The 22877-nt window shown below is 34.6% G+C and overlaps 1 protein-coding gene across 1 annotated transcript in view; it reads left to right on the forward strand.

The window, feature by feature from the left end:
• The window catches only part of LOC149786523 (uncharacterized), a 119112-nt gene that overhangs the window by 54163 nt on the left and 42072 nt on the right, over positions 1–22877 (forward strand). Inside the window, exons 12-21 of the mRNA XM_089975941.1 lie at positions 451–738; positions 1919–3118; positions 3350–3460; positions 3927–4117; positions 4780–4935; positions 5821–9617; positions 9963–10096; positions 17364–17604; positions 19124–19502; positions 21547–22752. Of these exons, the coding sequence (XP_089832067.1) occupies positions 451–738; positions 1919–3118; positions 3350–3460; positions 3927–4117; positions 4780–4935; positions 5821–9617; positions 9963–10096; positions 17364–17604; positions 19124–19502; positions 21547–22752 (7703 nt within the window). The remainder of the gene's footprint in view (positions 1–450; positions 739–1918; positions 3119–3349; positions 3461–3926; positions 4118–4779; positions 4936–5820; positions 9618–9962; positions 10097–17363; positions 17605–19123; positions 19503–21546; positions 22753–22877) is intronic.

The raw sequence follows: 22877 nt of genomic DNA on the forward strand, positions 1-22877 counted from the left end.
CACATTTTGAGGAAACGTTAACCTTTGTAGTATTTACTATCAGAAAACACTTTAGATGGACAAATGAAATGAGACATATATGTTTTATGCAATTATATCAATATTTACAATTTCGAAAAAATGAAATTTGGTGTCGTTTACGTTTTTGTCGCCGTTTCTGCACTGAGAGAATACGTGTTTCAGTTGTTTCGTGCATGAAATGATAGTCTGCAAAAGCATTTATCCGGAAATTTCTATTTATGGCTTTGGACTAACACTAGTCTTGAAGAAACATTATTATTAGTTGAGTTCAAGTGAGCACAATTGCTTGACATGGCATGGAGACTCTGTCTTCAATTAAACGCATTAAAGTAATGCTGTATATCTAATTTTACTTTAAAAATGTCTTTGTCCTCCTCTTGTTCATGTGTTATTGGAGACATTTCTTCAGACATTGATGCAATTTTACAGATACCACAGCACCAACAGTGTCCATTGACGATAAACCAGGGGTAGTCAGTAATGTAAGCAACCCTCGGTTTTTGCTACACTGTAATGAATATTGCCTAATGGAATGTCGAGTGTATGTGAAGGGTCGGAATGAGACGAAGTTTGTGTACTGTTCTGGAAACTATTTCTCCTGGAGCAATACTTTCTACACTGGAGCACTCTCCTCTGACGTTACATACCACTTTGATGTAAAGGCCAAAGATGAAGTAGAAAATATTGGCAGGATTGTTCAGTATGAGTGGCAAGTTGGTAAGTATCGGTAAAGATAAAGGTGTTTACTTCATACATTATGATGACAGCACTTCTGCATAAACGAATAAATCATCCACATCTTTGTTACCTGAAGATTATGCCTTTATAATCAGTAAACGTTTGGGCGTAGGTTTACGTTTGAACCAATCACGAATGGCTTGTTTTTGTAAAGTTAAGTGTGATGAGCTTAGAGTTGAAATTTTACTGCATGGCAGAATCCATGGTTCAGAGACCTGATCTGAAAGACTATTGATAATGTAAAAGTCAAATAATACATGAATAGCAAATTATAACAAAGCAAACTTTTGATTGTAATTACCTAGTGCCTATGTATTAATTTGTTTTTCACGTACTTTGATAAAGAAAGCACATTCATGAGAAAGATACAAGCAGCAATAGCCTATGCTTGCCTTAGTGCATGCAATGGTCCCTGGATTACGATGTTTTGGCATTAGTTTTACTCATCGAAAAGCGTTCAGCCGAGTATGGTATCAGTAAATCGTACAGTAATTATCCATAATATAGGAGAGCCATGAATCTGAATGATGGTCGGTTGTATAGTTTGCCAGATATTACAAACGAGTTAATAAATCTTCCTTTAATATTTCTATATCCATTGAGAATAAATACCGTGTGTTGTGGGTTTATGACGATAAACATGCAAGCTTTTATTAAATAGGTATCCTTCACTTCCTATAATTTCCACTTGGATATATAAGATTTTGAAATTTACTCATTAATTTGCAAACTATTTATACAAGTTTGAATTTTTAAAAACCCGTATTTCATCATTTAAAATAAACATGTATTTCATCATTTAAAATAAACGATGTAAAAATAAAATAGCTTCGAATTTCTCTGTTTAATAGTATTAAGATCAATGAAACTGATGTTCACGTTTATTCGATGATTTTAATTTAAATCCATCACATCTTCTTATTTTAAGTTCGTGTATATTCGTGAGTATCAAAATTCATTGTTTCGGGAAAATGACATTTAAATCAGTACTTGCATTGAAGATCCCTTTTAGTAACCACAGAAAAATCAGTGTTTCTTAAATCTTAAAATCCCTGTGTTTATTTTGTTGGCTTTTAAACAGAAATCCACGACAATTGGTACACATAGAAAAATAGTGAATTGACCGTGCGCTTAGCATAACCTTTACATATCATTTCAGACTTAGATCCTCCGAATTTGAACTGTTCCGATCTACTCACAAATGTTTTATGTGGGCAAGACACGTCTCCATCTTCTTTGGGAACGCCTACCATAACAGATAATATTGCGCGTGTGGAAAATATAAATCTTACTAGTAAGGACTATTTTAGCAATCAGTGTGGATTTCAGCGTCTATGGATGGCCGTGGATACTGCAGGGAACATTGCACGATGCAAACAAAATATCCTAATGATATCATCATTGCCGCCGAGAATCAATTCATATCCAGGAACAGCTGTTGTCGCGTGTGGGGAATTAGACGATATGACTAAAGCCTTTAAGAAATCATTCGACATTGTTTCACCCTGTGATATGCCTCTTGAAATTGATTTTACGGATGACATATCAGAAGGTGCAAAATTATGTGGAACAACATTTATTAGGACTTGGCGAGTGTTTGACAATTGTAATAATGTAGCAACTGTACAGCAAGAGATCAGAATAATCGAACTGCAAGATCCCGTAACGCCTGCAAATGGTGAAATAGGAATCGACTTGCAACATATTTTGCGATGGCCACCATATGAAGGGTTTGGTGGGTCAGTCACCTATAGTATCTACATTTGGAAAGTTAGCGACGTCCGTCCTTATACACCAATGGGTCATACGCCTTATACTCAGTTCACCCCTTCGCAGCCATTGTCAGCGGGTACAAGGTACCTTTGGCAACTGGAATTCATTTTGAATTCCTTCAACCAAACCATATTGGGACCAAAATGGGGGTTCGAAACACAATTTTTTGCAGACTTGAAAGTTGAATCTGTTGAAACCCCTCCAGTTGCCTATTCGGGACAGAGTTTTGACGTACGATGGACTGTTCAAAATATTGGAAACTTGACAACAGATGCACATTACTGGTATGATAGGATTTATATCTCGTTTTCCCCTGAGTTTAGCACAGCTAGAGATGTTGGGTATCAGAAACAACAGACCATTCTTTTACCTGGTGATGGATATTCGTCACATATTACAGTTCAGCTCAGACCAGATGATATCGGCCTGCTGTATGTGTTTGTATTTACTGACATGTATCATTATTTGTCTGAACAAAACACGCTGAACAATGTCCGACGCAGTTCCGACACTATAGATGTCCAGTTAACACCACCGGCAGATCTACAAATTATCAACATTGCGATTCCTGCATCCTCATTCTCAGGCAAGCACATTTGTATTTTCAGCCATTTTATAAATATCAAAAGAATTTTAGGAGCGTGTTTAAAAACCATTTGCATGAATTAAATTTTCAAAATGCACACGTGAATATCTGCTAGAATGCTAACTTTCATGTGAAAGTAATGTTTTGATCTTATAACTGGAGGCAAGCGTTAAGATAGCATTTTTTCAATTCTTTCATTTATGCATTTTTGTCTCATTTTCTCAATTATAGATGCAGAGATTTCTGTGCGCTGGACGGTGAAAAATGCAGGAACGGCAGTAACTGTCAATGATCGTTCCTCCTGGTATGACGGAATAATTTGGTCAAAAGATAAAATCTATGGTAAGATGGGTTGGGTTTTTAATTTAATAAATATACTGAGCAACGCTGACATTGTCAAATATATGCAAGAAACATTGATTTCCTCTAAAGTTTCAACAAAGGACTCATATGCGTACTGTCAGTCATTCATATTAAATACCATGTATGCTTCATATGAAGATTACATAATGTTGGAACATCCGTTCTTTTCATCTAATGTGATTGTTTTACTTTTTATATTAATCTCATGTAGCCTTTATATTAATATAATTAAAACTTTCTTTATATTAGGTTTCGAAACATGGATATATACTTGCAAACATTAACATCTTATTACATGATGTTGCTTTTATTTTCCATTTTTTCTATTTGTTTCTGATATTTATTATTCGAATTTGTATTCTTGTTTTTGATAATTAAATCAATTGATCAAAACTTTTCTTAGTCGCTGTATCAATTATCTTTTAACTAACTGATTATCTTTCAGACAGAAGTGATCAGGTCCTCGTTTTAGTACAAATTCCTCATACATTATCTCCAAACAGCGAGTACCAGATGACACACACCATACGTGTTCCAGAATATATCAGCGGAGAATTCTATGTTCTCATCCAAACTGATGTATACAACTTTGTGTTTGAGTATATGGCAGAGGGTAATAATTTCAATGCTACAAAGGTATGTTTAGGTAGACATTGGTCTGGCATCTAAAATAGATTTCACCCTTCAATTATGACAAATGATACGTTCATATATATATATATATATATATATATATATATATATATATATATATATATATATATATATATATATATATAGTGATTACAATTTTATCCAATAGTATTAATTCACATATTAATGATTTTTGTTTAATGGGATGCAAAATATATCAAATTCTGTGGGCAAAGAATGAAATTTGAAGTGAATGCTGACACCGCAAATCCACGGAAAATTGCATAAAAGTCAAATGCTTACATTGCACTATTTAAATAATGATCTGTATGACCCTACCACCTAATAGAAAATAAGCTTGCGTATTCCCAGAAAACTGTCTGGAAGAGGCATTCATTTTTTCCCTTGTCCGGACGTTCTTCTACCATGGCTTCTTTGCGTTCCTCGTTTAGATCCCGGTAGATGGTAATTTGTTTTCAACTAACGCATTTCCAGTTTTACTTTTCTATTCGTGACAGGGTTAATAATGTAGAATTTATATTCATAACATCTTATCTGAGCCAAATCATTTTCAAACGACATTGGTTTAGAAGAGATATGAATGTCCATTAATGTACTAGCAAAACAAAATTGTATTAATCATCGTAATTTATTCTTCTTACTAGGACCCCATAAATGTCATACTACAGCCTACCCCAGATTTGAAAATCTATGAGATAAATGCATCAGCAGAGGTTGTTACTGGGGATCTGCTGACCATTACCTGGCTGGTTGTGAATGATGGAGCAGGTTCAACACGATCACACTGGAGAGACAGGGTGGTAAGTGTTTTTCCTTTAAAAGGTTTGGTCCCGTGCCTATGCGTATGGAAGAGCATCGCTGTTCAGAAAAGACGAAAAATAATAACATATACACTTAAATCATTACAAATATGGTTTCCAATATTAAATGGAAAAACTTTAATTACCAAAGGGATAATGTGTATATTAAAGCAATAATGTGCATGTTAAATTTCCTTATATGATGTAACATTTAGATTAGAAGCAAGTGTTTTGAGCTGCTTGAGTTAAACGGAATAATACGCTAAAATGTGCCCTGGAAATTACATAGTCATAGTTCGTAATTGGTGAATTTATGGCTGCTATATATAGTGTAAGAGGAATGTAGGGAGAATAAAAACATTTTCCTATGTTTAAAAGAACAAAAGGGTGAAACATATAATCCATTACAATTTCACGATATTTTTTTCTTTGTATCAGTCAATTTTAAGTTTGAGAGAGCTTTTGTAAAATAAAATGGCATAGTTTCCATTGTAGTATTTATTATTACAATATGGAGTGGATTTTACGACTCTTCATATCTTTTGGTAATTCATACGGCTAACGTATTTTATTGGACTAAATAGCTATGTTCTATTCAGACGATATTTTTAAGATGTAATCTTTCTGAGATGTTGGCAGCAGTAGTCTTGGACAAACGTTGTCACTCGCATGTTTCTATATGATTCCAAATAAATCATGGGAAAAGGTTTCCGGTTCACATTTAGACATTGTTCAGAATGATGAAGCCCATCTCTTATACGAAACTTACATGTTCTGTACCACGGTTGATTAATCTAAACTCTTATATATTCGACAACTTTGCTTAGGAACAAACCTAAGAATGAAGGTGAAATTCTCAAGTTAAGATTCTATTATATCTTGCAGACTATGACCCACTTATCAGCTAGACATATCTTCAGTCTTGGGACAGCCTATCAGTTCAACGAAATAGGTCCGGGCGATAATTACACTGGTTCGATTCAATATATGTTGACTTCATCCTTTCTTTCTGGGACTTATAATGTCACGGTTGAGGTTGATTATTACAACGAGCAAGTTGAGTATCAAGCAAAGGGGAACAACATTATGTCTTTAGGGATAACTGTCAATCAAACATTACCCAATTTGTCCATTGAAATGCTCTCTGCCTATATTTATTCCGGTGAATTCTCGCCTGTCGCAGAGATCTATGCGAAAGTAAGTAACAATGGTCGAGGTAAAACATTACCAGGACAAAGTTGGGTGGATAGCATTAGTATGATTTCCATAATAACTATGACAGAATACAGCATTGGCAGTGTCATGAGCTCGTCCCAGACGGGATTAAGAACTGGTGAATTATATGAAATTAATACAACAATACCCATTCAACAAAATGTGCATGGTAACGTCACATTTAAGCTTATTGTAGATAGATATAAGGACATATCTGATGCTGATCGCAGTGACAATGAATATGATACTAATACGATTTCAATACCACTAATTGCACCAAACCTTGTGACTACATCTACTGTGGATGATACTCTTAAAGTTGAAGCTGGCCAATCTTTAAATATCTCATATGAAGTGACTAACATAGACACTAATATTCCAAAAAGAATGATGTGGAGAGATCGGGTAATCCTGAGTTTCAGTCAAACAGCCCAGGATATCGCCGTACAGTCTGATATTACTTACTCTGGGCCTTTAGACAAGAATTCAACTTACGTTGGCAGGGCTACGCTAAATATACCGAATACGATTGCAGGCTCCTTTTATGTTCATATTTCTGTCAATCATTATATGGATTTATATGAAGGTGACAGGTATGTAGACAATATACTCATTTATGGTATAGTGGTAAAAAGTTTCCCTTCGCCTGATCTGGTCGTTACTGACATGAATGCGTATTTAGTTCAAAGTTCCGGTTTATCAAGGCTCCTTTATTTGTCTTGGTACGTGGTCAATCAAGGCAATTCACTGAAATCGATATCGTCATGGACAGATACTATCATTTTGTCATCAGTAAAATTATCGAACGAGAATATGACAGGGTCAATCAATCTCGCAGACTTTGAAGTGAGCGGTCTTCTTGGCTCATACGAAGAATACTCGATGACTCGAACGGTTCTAATTCCAGACTCTGTTGTAGGCACTTACTATGTCTATATTAAAACAAACTCCCGCAAAGATTTGCCAGAAGTAAATGCTTTTGGCAATAACGTGGGCAGTAAATATATCAAAATTCATTTTGATGCACCACCTAAGGCCAATCTTACCTGCATTATTATGTCTGTGATGCCAGAAGATAGCACTTTTAATGCCGGTGGAATAATTCATATTTCCTTCAAAGTCACTAACACAGGTGGTGCTAAAACACCTAAGCAGTCATGGATCGATGTTATTTACCTCGATACAGGGCAAGATCCGAACCTGGAAGAGCTCATGACTTCTACTACCTCCCTTTTGCAATTAACACATGTAGGATTTCTCAATCCGAACGAAAGTTATGAACAATCCGTTGATGCCATTATCCCATTTAAGTACACGGGAAGTGTTTCTTTATTTATAAATGTGGATGATTCCACCCTCTCTAACAAAACACGTATTTTCGTATCGCTGCCTAAGCTGCCAAATCTTATCCCTGTTGTAGCATCCTCTCTTGAAAACCAAGTCGGAGGCAAACCATTTGAATTCAGTTATAAAGTTCAAAACGTTGGTGAAGGCACTGCTATTGCTACATGGTACGATAGCTTTTACCTAAGTGAGGATTTTGAACTCGACCCCTTTGATAAAAAACTTTCATTTATCAGAAGAAAAGGTTTAATCCCAGTAAATGAAACTTTTGATCTAAATACGACGATTTTCTTGCCTTTTGACCTAAAAAGTAAAACATATTTCCTGATCCTCTTTGTGGACAAAAGTAACAGCGTTTACGAAAACAACGAGAAGGATAACCAAATCCCAATCTCAGTGTATATTATGCAATCGGTAAGCACCGATATAGTGGTTCATACAGTCAGTTCTAACTCGCCAGTTGTTTTTGGAGACAGCCTGACCGTGGAATGGACATTAATTAACAATGGTTCCCGTGACGCCTCCGGCTACAAATGTGATTCTGTGTTTTTCTCTAAAGATGATATTTTAGACTTGGATGATTTTCAAATTGGTGAATCAGTCTGCAGCAGCTTATCAATCAAACCATATTCAAATACTTCGGATGAGAAAAGATATGAAATCAGAGAAAGCGCGCCACTGATTCCCGTGAATAAATATTTTGCCATTGTACGTAGTAGGTCGAACATACTTGATATCAACCAGTCAAACAATATCGGAGTTTCCTCAAAAACATCGGAGATCCAAATAGAAGAATTGATTCTAGGCTCTCGTACTTCATTCAACATTGAAATTGGCAAAGAGCATGCATTCAGGGTTGTCAACATCCCTTCAGAAGAAACTCTTATCATTTACTTGGAAACAACTGACATTTATGCTATGTTTAATTTGTATGTTAAATATGGAAAACCTGCAACATTGTATGACTTTGATATTCAGTCTGATTATTCCACAGAGGTAAAACATACTGTAATTGTGCCAGATACAAAAGCTGGAGACATATATATCCTAGTGGAATATAAGGGTTTTATCAATTCCTTCAATATTTCTACAAAAGCCACCATCTTGGCAAAGCTTGCCACTTTTGAAATCATTGAAACCTATCCTAAATACGCTGCTCCCTTGAGTAACATTACATTAAGGGTTGAAGGAACGTTAATTCCATATGACGTTGAAGCATTTCTGTATAACGATGCGAGGAACATCTCTGCTTTGAGAGTTTTCTTCTTTTCCTCTGTGACCGTCTCTGTAACGTTTGATATAAATGGTGTTGATGTCGAGGAATACTTTTCACTTCAACTTTATTCCAAGACAGCTGGACTGAATGCAGTAAAGGAAAATGCACTAGTCACAAAATCTGGAACAATAGGTACCTTATCTATCAGAATGTCACAACCAAGGGCTTTCCGACCTAGCGAAATTGGCTTCATAACAGTACACATACTGAATGTTGGAAATACCGACATAAACACCCCACAAATTTTAGTGTCAGTAGAGGGAGATGGGCAACTGAAACTCGTTTCAGATTTAAAGGAAACTGTATATAAGTCGTCTCACGTCATATTTGCTACACCTTCCTCTGGACCTGGGGGAATTTATGCCCCTGGTTCGTATTGCACACTTTTTTTTGAAGCAAGACAAACAGATATTTCAACAAGTACAGTTCTTAGAGTATTAGTTTCGACCGTCAGTGCGAGAGGCAACACGTCTCATGGGCTAGAAACTCTTAAGTGGGTTTTCAAACCATCCAATTACGAAAATTCTACTTGGAATAAGATTTGGTCCAATTTTGTGCAGCTGGTTGGACATGACACGATGTCTCTCTCTAATAAATTATCAGAAGTTTCAAATCAGTTAAGTCTTGCTGGTCGGAGAGTCCATCCTATTGAAGACTACATATATTTACTGCTGGAAATGTCGGATGCACCAAAGGGAGACAGTGTAATTGTGTGGGCTAATGACATTTCTCAGATTCAAAGGAAGAGTCTGTGGATAAAGTTGGACTTTGAGAGATACGTATCACCAAAGTTGGGACTTCGAAGTATATACGGACCACTCGGTAAAACGTGGATTTCGCCATACTGGTATGTTTTTTCTATTTCTTTCTCAGTTAGATTCTTCGAAGTGTAACAAATTACTCAATCATGTCACACCATGTAAGCGTGTTTTAAGTTTCTTCTTGAATGATATAATATTAAATTGCAACAGGTCAAGACGTATTTGAATCGTGCATTCATCACAATTTGAATAAGTCAATTCAATGTGTACCAGCATCCAAGTAATTTAAGAATGGCATCATATAGTTGAAGCAATTATTATTAAATATTTTATAGTTTCAACTTTTAGTAACATAGTATGTGTTATTATAACTACTTAGGAAAATATCTATTATCTTTGTATTTTCATCACAGCGTAATTGCATTTTTCAGGAGCACTTTCATCCGAAACGTCACTAATGAAACCGCAACCCTTATCATTGAAAATGCTGCTTACGAATACTCTTCGACGGACGGTGAAGTGTACAAAAATTCCTACAAAGAAAATATACTAAAGACAAAATCAGGTAACTGAATTTTCTTCTGACAAACCTATTGAAACGGTGAACTTAATGAACATGTAAGTGCTGCTAAATGAGCACATGTATGTTGGCATCTGGATTTTTGTATTTCTACTCAAATATGTTATAAACATTAATGTGTTTAGAACCCTAATGACTTTCATTTCATATTTTAAAAATATTTTCTTTCTTTGAGCCAACAAGACTGTAGTGGTCTCCAGGCTTTTTAAATATGCAAAAGGAATTTATTACAATTTTAAATACTTTATACCTTGTCTCTGTAGTTAATAACCTTCTTCAACGTAGCAATACCCACCTTCATTAATGCTGATGAAAAGGACTTAAGCTGTTTCGATTATCTAACTATTTACACGAAAATGGTGTACACAAATTAATAAATTATAATAAAGGGGTCCTTGGATGCTGCCTTCGTGAGTGCAGTTTTACGTAAAAATGGGATCCAATCCCACGCTTATTCAAAAGGCAAAAACAGCTTTTGAAGTTACTCGCTTTACGTGACAGTCTTTAACGTGTGCAAATAAATAGTCGGAATAATTAGGTTGAAGCAACTGGATTGATAGAAATTCAAACAGGAATTTTAGAAAGGTAATTCTATTGACGACATTGCACAGAGGTAATAGAATTCCAAATAAGTGTTGATCAATGTAAATACGTAATCATCAACTATTATTCAACCATTCTGAGGAAAACAACCTTGCACTTGAATATATTTAGCAATCATAACTTTAAAATAATTCCAATCATTTAATCAATTTCATCGTATGCATGTATCTAATTCATAGTTTTCACGGACCTGAATATATTTATATCAGTGTGCTAGTTGTTGCCCTGCGGAGTTTGGTAAGAGATACAGGTAAATTGTCTGAAAATCATTTCAAAGTAGATATCTGGAAGAAAATAATGACAACATATTTTTAAAAAAGACCAAAGCCTGTAGCATATGACATAAATAATTCATAATTTCTTTTCGTTACTTTTATGGACACTGCAAACTTGTTTTTTAAGTTGTCATGTTTCAAGAACTCTAATTGTTCAGTATAGTAAATTGCTTTTCGTATTGGTTTCTTACATACGATGAGGTATAACAAAAGTTAATAATGGAAAATAATCTACACAACTTTAATATTTTCCATTGTTGAACTATCCTAAGTATCTTTAGTGGTCAACAGCGGTGAAATACATTAGCGTTAAATGCCATCTTTCTACACCAGAATTCAATATTACCAAAATGGTAAGCAAGTCATTATATCTATAAAATAACTATATCAATCAGAACAAGATTAGATAATTGAGACAATAAAATTAATTACAACAACAAGAAGATAATAATAATGATAGTAACGTGAAAGCATGAGAAAGAAACGAAGCAAAGGATGCTGGCCACACATACTTTGTCATCAAGTGCAAAGCCCAATTGCCATAAATATTGTTCACTTTTAGAAGTATGGCTCTCTCCATTTTGTCAACTTGTGGGTTTGGGTTTTGTAGCATAGACCCAATGCGTCCTCGCTGCATTTCATAAGACGTAACGAAGTAGAGACAACCTGTTGACCATGGATTCTGACTCCTATCTAGGGAAAAAAGATGTAGTTGAGTAAAGGGGATTCCAATCAGTGGCTGGCCGAGCCCTAGGAAGACTTCCTAACTTTATTTTCGAACTTTATCTTTCCTTTTTTCTGTCTCTCCATTCCCCCGACAATTTCTTCCTTTTGCTTACTCTCAGAGTACTTCCTAGAAGGCATAGAGTGATTACATTTTGTTCTAGTCATGCACCACCAAACACCAACTTACAACCAAATGAATTAGACAGCTTCGTTTACCAGCTGCCTACCCTTTCATTCGCGGATTTCAGTACCATAATATTTTACGGTGATCAAAATATATAAATGACAGAGACAATAATGTTGTAGATTTTATTTCAATACATGATCAGTGCTTTTAAAACACTACGTTGCTGACGTATTTATATCTGGAATGGGTATATATATATATATATATATATATATATATATATATATAAATCTGAAAATTTGTTCCCCTTCTTTGCTTCTAGATGATGATATGGAAGGTCGCTGATGATCTTCACAGCAGTGATCACTTCCCAGTCTTTCTAAAAATCTTGTTCGTATTTGCAGACTAACAATTTAATATCTCAACATCAAAATTAGTAACATCACCAAGTGTTTGACTCGTGGTGTTGGTTGTTTCCTATATACTGCTCGTTTCCTAATATGTTATCGATCGAAATTTAAGTAAACAATTGCAATAAAATATAAGCAGAATCCAAAAAATGTTTTTAATTTGTATGAATTTCTCTCAGCTACGAAGACAACATGATGATCCTTAACTCGCACTGGGAGGAATACATATTCCGGTTGCTGAACAAACGAAGGTTTTAGATATTTTCTTCGACGGTCAACTCACCTTCATTCCACACATTGAACTGACTGGCACAGCCCGGGGATTTAGTGTTTAGACACTCGAGACATCAGCGCTGGCCCTCTGTTAATCAACAGCTGAGTATTGCGCTCCTGTTTGGGCTGACCGTCCCACACTAAGCTAATTCACGTCTAGTTAAATACAACAATGCGCATAATCTCTGGAATACTACGCTCTACACCTTTACCATTGCTCCCGGTACTCAGCAACATCCCTCCTTCACATCTCCGTCGTCAGGAAGTAGCTAAAAACTGCTGGCTAAGGTATAAGCCAGTGAGAAACTTCCACTGTACATGGACATCACTTCGCATTCAGCAGTCCGATTGGCTTTGAGACATCCAGTCTGGCTATGTTCATTGCAGGAGGATATGACAGCTATTTCGGCATGGAGTATTGTGTTTGTCTTCAACAGATGTTGTAAACCACTCCTTCATAGCTGAGCCGTCTGTCTGCCCTCCTGGTTTCAACCTTCTTTGGACCACTGAACTGCTTCCGGACCGATGGGGCCAGGCCAGTGACTCTTCTTGTTGCTGTTGTGGTTTACAGACCATGTCAAACATAGTGAACTACTGTCCAATGACAAAATCCCTGGGTGACGGAAGGCTCTGAACCCTGCTGACGATGTTGCTGTTAAATGGCTGAGCACGCTATGTACACGATAAATAATTCCACACAGTAAGACACTGATAGCTAAAAAGCTAAATACTTGGAAGCCTTTAATTTGCTCAATGTAGTAACGCATAATGACTGCGGTGCAGATACAAACGTCCATTCTTAATCTACATAGAACATTTATTAAATCCAAAAATGAACTATGTCTGTTTTGTCTATGGTTCAGCCAGAACGTCATATTTTAAGATGCTTGACCCAATCCACCATCAAACAATACAATTTGCTTCGTGAGTTTTTAAGACATCCCCAAGAAAGAACATGTTAGCTGAAGCAAACGAACCACTTCTATCACATCGTAGAGAAATATTATCTTTACAATATGCCCTAAATTTACGATCCAACTCATTTGAATGTTTACCGACACAACTACAAAACTTTATACGAAAATAAACCCAATGTCGTTCCTTTATTTGGCATTATAATTTCCTCTATCCTTGTAATGCAAACATTGACCTTTTTAAAATCGAAAATGTGTTTGTACCTGTAAAATCTCAATTCCTGTTAGAACAACAAAGTAATATTTACTCTGCATGAAAGAAAACAACAAAGACAAATCCTTCCAATTTTATAACTCCAATAAAGAACTACGCAAGAATTTATAATGATTTTGAAAAGGCTGTTGGCAGCCTTTATAAGTGGAATTCACACTAAAGTTTCGTTTCCCAGACAGTACGTCAATATTTTCAGCAGACGTCAGGGCAATACACCATGTTCTTAAATATATCAAAACCACAAATATTTTAAATTCTATCGTCTTATCCGACTCACTATCAGTACTTCAGTCATTCCATATTGGGAAGTTGGAAAACTCATTATTGACCAATAATCTCATTAAACAAACTGATCTCTCACAATATATTATTATGTTGGTTACCCAGTCATTCGGTATTAAAGGTAATGAAAAAGCATAACGCGCTGCCAAATCCATCTTATCTCTACAACATTGTCGTTTAAAGATACTATACACTGATTTTAAGCCTGGAATAAAAATCCTTATTTAGAACGTGGCAGGCATCTTAGAATGATGCTGTCAATCAGAAGCTCGCTGTGGTTAATCCCTCCGTAGACTACTGGCTACATTCCTTCAAAATCTTCCGTAAGCGCAAGACGGTCATTGCAGGAATTAGAACTGGTCATACTTGTATAACCCACTCCTAAATATTAAAAGGGTAAAGATCCACGCGAGTGAGTTTCTTGCAACGAACCCTCTACCATAAAAAAACGTTCTTACAGATTGTTTCGATCTCCAACTTACAAGTGATGGTTAAAACAATGTTGGGCACAAGAAGGAGGTTTTAAAAACAGTAAAGTATGTTATATTTTAAATCACTGAAGGAAGTTAACGTTTACTCTGTTATATAGTTTGTGTGGAGAACGGTTTCCCTTGAGTATTTTAACTAACATGTGTACTGTCAATCACAGTAAATATTTTATTAACTAACTATTATTTCCACAGTATTCATATTTCCCGTTGATCGAGAGACTTCATATGTTATCCTCACCATCGCATCCTTTAATTTTGATTTGTGTTTTTTTTTCGGGGGGGAGGGGTTTGGGGGGTCTTTTTATCATTGGTTGATGATGACCCATTTTTCAAACTTAAATAATTTACCATGTAAGCTTTTTAGTTGCGCTATTTAACCCTACATTCCTGGCATGCCGTAAACTCACAATCAAACTGTCCAGTGTGTGGTATTTTTTATGTTTTCAAGACGTTAAATCAAACTTCTTGATATGAAAGGTAATCAGTGATATGCCGATCATTAAGCAAAAGGAAATTACACTTGCAGCATCTTTTTTAATCCATGTAAAATCATGTGTCTGGATTTTTCTGGAAATCCTTAACGCCTGCAGTTGATAATGAAGATGATGATGGTAATGATGATCACAATGATGGTGTCAAATTTATTTGATATGATTATTGCATTTTCACATGCCAGGAGTTTGATAATATGTTTTTCCAAAGTGTACTTATCTAGTTCGTACTGGGCCATTATTGTATCCCATTTAGTCCTGAAATATAAATAAAACCATTTGCTACAAAGCACATAGACTCGGGCACGGTGCTTAAACCATATATTGGAACTGGTAATGCAATGCATTTGCTGTGTATCGGGAAACCATGCGCCTCTGAAACTTAATTATTCAAACTGGTTAAAAGCCGTTGTTTAGTTTCATAAGAAAGACGCAAACCATTATTTAGGTGAAATAATTGCATTTCAATCCTTTGGAAATCTGAGTAAAGACACGAGGATACAATACTTGTAATATTAAATAACAAAATACATGTCATCTTAAAAATTTGCCAAAAGAAATATCGTTGTATGTTCAAGCATATTACCAGGCAGTCTACCGCCTCATTATATTAGGTTCAAAAACTAACAATCTATAACATCCTTTGATGCAAAAAGTACTTAAATGTGTAACTGTAGTTGTACAGTAATTAACAGCAAAGATTAGTAATATATGGAAACAATATCACATATGTATCCTGATTTGCAATGGAAAGACCATTTACGCTTCGTAAGAATACACAAGTAAAAATAACATGTTCATGCAAGAAAATATAAACAATCGTCTGTCCCGTCGATACTTCGTCGTTCTTAGAGAAATTAGACCTAAACATCGCATACGGCTCAGATCCACCTGACGAACAGTCTAGCCTGATGTCGTTTATATCTTTATTCAATCTGTTTCTGTCTCGCTTTTTCCTTTTCTGTCTAAAACTTTATTTCACAGAAGTCACCTAAGGTTACTCATGATTAAAAATGCGACGCTTCATGCCTTAGCGCCGTATATAGTCTCATTAAGTTTAAATGAAGCATTTTTCTATATGCAACAACATTAATATTTAAATACGAAATATTTTCAGCTTCCTAAACTGTCATTTTGATTATTCTGAAGAGAAGCAAAGTATATAAGGTTTAGAAAACAAGCAAAATATGCGAGTAGTACATCTATAACTGGCCCTATTGAATGCATATGTTGGCATTTACTTTATGGATAAGAAATATTTTTTTCATTAAATTCTTCATCGGTATAGTCTCTTGTTGGCTTCAAAGTCTGTCTTGGTAAACTGTCCACTATATATATGTTTAGATGTCTTCAAACTACCAGTATAAAAAAACCAACATGAACCAATCGACCCAGTTATTTCAAAGTTGATAAATATTTAAATATGTTTTAATCCCTTTTCTTTATCATCTATAAAAATACATGTCCTTTTTCCAGTTATAACGACTACCTTTTCTTTTTTAAATTAAATTTGGGGAAAAAGTTATATTTTCGTCAATTTTACCCTGGATTTTCAGATGTGCCAAGTTATTGCTGTCAATAGAATCCAAAGCGTTTTTGAAAATCCACAACTTAACTAATTAAGAGAAGTATTAGATACATCAGTCGAATAGTCTTTTATCCATTCACGGAGATTTTTCTCGTAAATGTTTTAATATCGTTATGATATTTACATATTGTCAGAATGTACATATAATAAAAAGGGATATTTTCCTAACGTTCTAAATAGATTAGCTTTATCAGCAAAAGGTCTAATGACAACGCAATAATTATGCCTAGCAGTTGAAACTGCTTACGAAAACTATGTTCTCTTACTTTTTTCAAGTGGAAGCAACACTGTCGACACAACGAAAAATCGACAATAGCATCAAAGTAGGTAACAACGTAATAACTTGCAGACACAAAATTAAACGTGTATTCAACTTTGGCTTGAACACAGGTTAAACTCAGCTGAAAAGACCTTGAATAAAAACAATTATATGTTACGTAAAAAGAGATGCTTAACAATCACCCATCCACACCAAACATTTTTTCTTAATCAAGGTGGGCATAATTTATTTAAGGCAGATAATGAACTGCCATTCCAATGCTGAGTTGTTATTTTTGGACGGGGTTGAGGGGTCTTTATGTTTTCGTTTGGGAGGTTGTTTGCAGTTTATTATTTTTAATCTTTCTTTCTAAATCATGTTCATAATGTTTCACTGAATTTAAGAATTATACTTTTTCTAAAATCACTGGAAAATATTTTGTACGTCAGAAAATAGTGTTCATCAGGAATCTGAATCAACTGGTTGCACTGAAATATTGTCATATTTGGTACAAAAGGAATAGTGTGTTCTTTTTTCAGGATATACCTATACAGATAGTGCCTTTAACAGAATTCTCACCTTTAACTATTCAACGCTGAGGTTACTTTCCATCCAGTCACTCAGTGATGACACCAGATTAAATATGCATTACGATAACCATGGAAGACTAGTGACAGTAACACACTCAGATGGGGGATATTTTGACGTCGAATACGATCTAAGAAACAGGATTTCGGCTATCCAGGCGAAAAACGATTCCCTTATCGGCGAAAAGACTATGTATGAAATTTGATACTTAGCAGACATATTTGATTTTATACAAATACCTACAGATATATGTTGAGAATGAACAAAATAAAGACATGAATGCTCATTTAAAATTAAGAAAAAATATAAATGTGTTCTCTTTTGCGATTTTTGAAATGAAAAAAAAAACCGAATCATTTTTATGACTTTTTGTTTGAAATAAGCACTTCTATGAGATTATGCCTATTGCAGTACAAATTAAATATTAAAGATATCCTTACTTGTTATCCGTGATTAAGGAATAAAAGCTGCATTTTAAGAAAACGACTTATGAGTTGGATATGAAGCACAAACTTAAGATTTCCGATGATCAAGCTAGTTTTCTCTATTTCCACTTTATAATTTATGGTTATTTAAAATTCCAGCAACATTTGTAAAAGAAAATGTAGGCAATATATGCAGGGATTCAAAAGAAACGTCAAAGCCACACTTTTAAAAACAATCCATAAAAAGCACACATGCTGTCCGTCTGGCATACAGAGTAACGTATATATGTAATAATAGGTATGATTAGATTAATAGTGCATATTTGAGTAATACAACGGAAGTAATTTGTAGCATTGTTTTCTTGAAGTTACGCATGCAATTTTATCATGATGCATTTCACATTTAATTACCGATTGCCTAAAACAAAAATAAAAAGATACAATTATAAGTCTGTAAAATATCTTTACATTTATTAAACATAACGAATTGCTGTCATGGAAAAATTAAGTGCAGTTTGCGATTAATGTATTAATGTAGAAAACTGCCCATAATGTACTGATCTATAAATCGGTAAATCCATTGAAACATTTTTGTGCTGGGTTCATTCTTAGCTTATGACAACAACAAAAATCTGTATCATTCAAAGCATTTTAGCAAAGATAATACAATTTCGGAAACGGTATATACCGGAGTTCAAAGCCCGTACACTTTCCGACATTCAGGTAAAATCCAAAAACTGAGATAATAAGAGAATTTTAAATCGGTGTATTTTGTATGAATTTATGTTCACCAAGTATTGCAATTTTATTTGTCTCTTATAAACCTAAAAGGAAAATAAACATAAAATGCCGACTCTTCAAAAGACGGGATCTTTGATGACACTAACACCCCCGTATACAATATGAGTAGTTAGCAAACCAAGTGCTGGACAGATTAAAAGTATTTGCAAACCTTTTCTAGATTATGAATTATTTCCTGAAGCAGATGTAAATTCACGTAATGCATTCATTTTAAGTGCCTCTTAAGTTTCTCAAACAAGATTTTAATTATTATATATCGATGCCATCCAGTTTACTTTATATGTTTGTAGCTATAAACAATTGCTCTTGTCTATCATCTTGAAAACATACCTGATAGTTTCTATGTCAACATTTGCTCCTTAATTTGGTTTTGAGTTTAAGTCATCGCCATTCCTTCTATTTTAATTCATGAAATATTGAATCGCAGTAGCTGAACCTTCTTATCACATTCATTTTCATAAACTTTCTTTACATATATTTGGCAGGCTATACTCCTATTTTGAGTCTGACCTTTTGGCAACGGTAACTGTCGATGATGGGACAACCAGATACGACTACGATGAAGAAGGTAATTTAGTGGCGGTTGTTTATCCAGATGGAAGCAGGTTTTACATCGAATATTCTTCTAAAGGTCACGTGATCTCTAAGACATATTTTTATAATAGTGAAAGCACTACTCAAGATTCAACAGTTTACACTTACGATGGAGCTGCAACAATTACTGTTACTTCCCATCCAGAGGATGTACAGGTCACATATACCTTTGATGAAAATGCAGATATCATTGGGGTGCAGAGAGATGGATACCCTCCAACAAAAGTCATCAAGACAAAGAGCAAAAAAACTGTAGTGCAAGGAGGCAAGGCAAGTAGTAGCACGTCCAAATAATTGAAAATAACTTTGGATTGGATTATGTAAGCATTGCATAGGCAGAAAGGCTCACTTATATTACAATTTATATCAAAATTGTAGTTCATTTAATTCGTATAAAAACCTAGTTTAATGAATATATATATATATATATATATATATATATATATATATATATATATATATATATATGTTTAAAGCAAGCCATCGAAACTCGTGAAATCATTGCTATTGGAATATGTTTTCGTGTGCTAATACCATTTTTAGCACACGATAGGCTGTTACGTGGCATCCATTATATATGGTGGGGGAAGTACCCGGCAAGAGCCAAAGAATCAAGGGAAGCTACCGGAAAGATTTTTCACATGCTCACATTGGCACTGCCGGAGACTAGAACCCACACGGGCAGAGGTGAGATGTAAGTTGCCTGTAAATGCGATCGACTTAGAACACTCAGCCACCCGCGGCCCGATTTGAAGCATATTACTCGCCCACAAAGATTGAATTTTTACTTAGTTGATTTCCAAAAAGTTTCATACTTGAACCTTTAGATTAGCAAACTTTACCGTCTCTGTGCGGAAGTTAAGTGAGCTTCTGGGTTTATGGAATTATATAAATCGATGGGGATGAGATGAAACTTATAATGGTGAATGCTAATATTCATGATAACTTCGTCTAATATAATGCACGTTTTCGTATTTAATTGGATAAAGTAGTATATGACAATGCCAAAGGTATTTATTATGATGCAAAAAAGACATATTTTCCAAAACAATTTGCTTCCTGTAGGGGTGGTTTTATCACAATACATGTCCTTTGATTACTGCATGACCTGTTCTTAAACAACGTGACATGACATTAATGCATGTGAATTCGAGATACAGAGCAGAAACCATTGCTTTATGTATGCATTTGTTGGAGGTCATACTTGTGTAGCCAAGCAGTCTTGACCCACATCTACATGGAACACTCTATGACAAATTGTTTTTATGTGATAAAGACTGAAATATTTAGTTAAATTATTAAGAAAATAATTTATTGTGTGTGGTTTTGTGAAAGTGTGGGACCAATTATTGTTGTGTTAAACCTTTATTACACTCAGGCAATTTTGAATTACAATAGCAATCAACAGTCTAAAGATTGATACAAAACATTCAGCTGAAACTATAATTAACTGTGTTTAACTTATTTGATTCGTCAAAGGCATTCTAACAGAATAGTGCGCTAATTATCATTAAATAATGATGCAATGAAATATGATGCGATTAACCTGTAGCATCATAACTGAGCTCAAGAAAATATTAAAATCATAACCCACACAAACAGAAGCGTATGTTGCAACCTACAGTTTTCCATCGATAAGGCATATTATGGGCACGTTTGATTTCTTTGTTTTATCCATATGTAGATTAGCCATACTAAGGCTTATGTGAGATTATGACCTGAAACAAAACTGTACAAAAATCTGAATTGTTCATGTTTTTATGTTGATAAAGTTTAGGTAACAAATTAAAACGAAATCTAACATTTCAGTGGTATATTTACAAACATTCATTGTGTGCTCTTGTTACAGTAATCACAATAACCACGTATGTATAAATATATATATATATATATATATATATATATATATATATATATATATATATATATATATATATATATATATATATATATTTCTTTCTATCATCAGCTTTCTTTTTCTCTTCCTGCATTTTCTGTTTTTAATTAATTTTTTTTTATACTGCGTAGACAGTATTTTATTGCTCCATAAAATTATGTTATTCTTTTTCTCAATGATGAACTAAGTGACATTTTTAGACGTTAACATTAGATTTACGAGTACTGGTAAGAATTATGATATCAAATTTGGAGATGTATATAAGGGATGCCAGCCATCTACTTAAATTATGTCCATGCAAGTTTTTGACTCCTCTGATATTACGGTTACTTCTGTTTAGAGAACGTGATTATGCAAACTTTAATGGTGTCTATTTTATATTTTTTAATGTAGATTTACATCAATAATTTATTTTAGGCTCTAGAAAGTGAGGAATTCGATCCACTTAAACGTCACGTTCAAATTAAAGATGCGAATGGAGATTCTGTGGAAATTATATATGGACCTACAGGACATATGAAGGCTTTTTATGATGGAAATGGGAATGAATACAAATTTGAAACGAATGAAAATTTAACCTTAGACAGAATTATCTATCCCGATGGTACTATTAAAGTCTACACCTACAAAAATGCTGGGCACGAAGTGGTGACTCAATCCGGGAAAAAGAAAACATACGAGTTCAATAAACACAAGCAGATAACTCTAAAAGACATTGGTGATGGATATCCATATGTGTTTGAGTACGACGATCACGGAATCATGGTAAAAGCCACAAAAGAATTATCTATAACTTTAGAATACAACAAATCAATGGTGAAAAGAATACAACATGAGAACAACCGATCTGTTGAATATTCTTATAATCAGAGAAACTTTAAATCTGGACTTCAAGCTTTCTTTACGATACAAAATGTGTCAGACACCTACAGTGTTGAGTATACATATGATGTCAGAGGCAATCTAAAAGAGGTGGTGGACAGGTCAACAGGACATACGTTACTGTCAGTTGAGTATGATACAAGAGGACGTTTGCACAAGAAAACGCTTGGAAATGGAGCAATAACAGAATATAAGTTCGAAGAAAAAACTGGTCTTCTCAAGTCTCTGTACAATTTCCATAAAAATGGTTCCTTGTCCTCAAAGTTTGAATATGATTATGATATATTCCAGCACAGGATAAATCTGAAAACCCTCGAGGGAACCTATAAATTCAGATATGATGCATCAGGTCAGCTTGTTTTTATGGAATCTCCAGATGGAAAGACCACAGAATATTCATATGACAACAGGAAGAATAGGGTTAAAGTAAACAAAGATGGCAACGAATCTTCCTACTCCATAAATTCTATGAACCAGTATGCAATATTTGGTAGCTATTTGTGTGAGTATGACAAAAATGGAAACATGATAAAGAAAACTGTCGAAAACAATCATTCGTACAGTTTTAATGAAGATAATCAACTTCTTTCTATAGCTACGTCGAACACAACTTGTGTCATGACGTACGATGCTCTTGGTACTCTAGACGTACTGAGCTGCACTGACATAAATGGAAACTCGATCAAAAGACATTACCTCTCAGATCAGTTTGGAGTGTATGGCCCGGATATACTCATGCAGGTATCTACATTCCAACTTTATACTTCAAAAGTATATCCATCCATCCATCCATCTATCTATCTATCTATCTATCTATCTATCTATCTATCTATCTATCTATCTCAATTTTAGCAAGAATATATCTT

This window comes from Sinohyriopsis cumingii, chromosome 12, assembly GCF_028554795.1.
Source record: "Sinohyriopsis cumingii isolate HCF-2022 chromosome 12, ASM2855479v2, whole genome shotgun sequence".
Lineage (NCBI taxonomy): Eukaryota > Metazoa > Mollusca > Bivalvia > Unionida > Unionidae > Sinohyriopsis > Sinohyriopsis cumingii.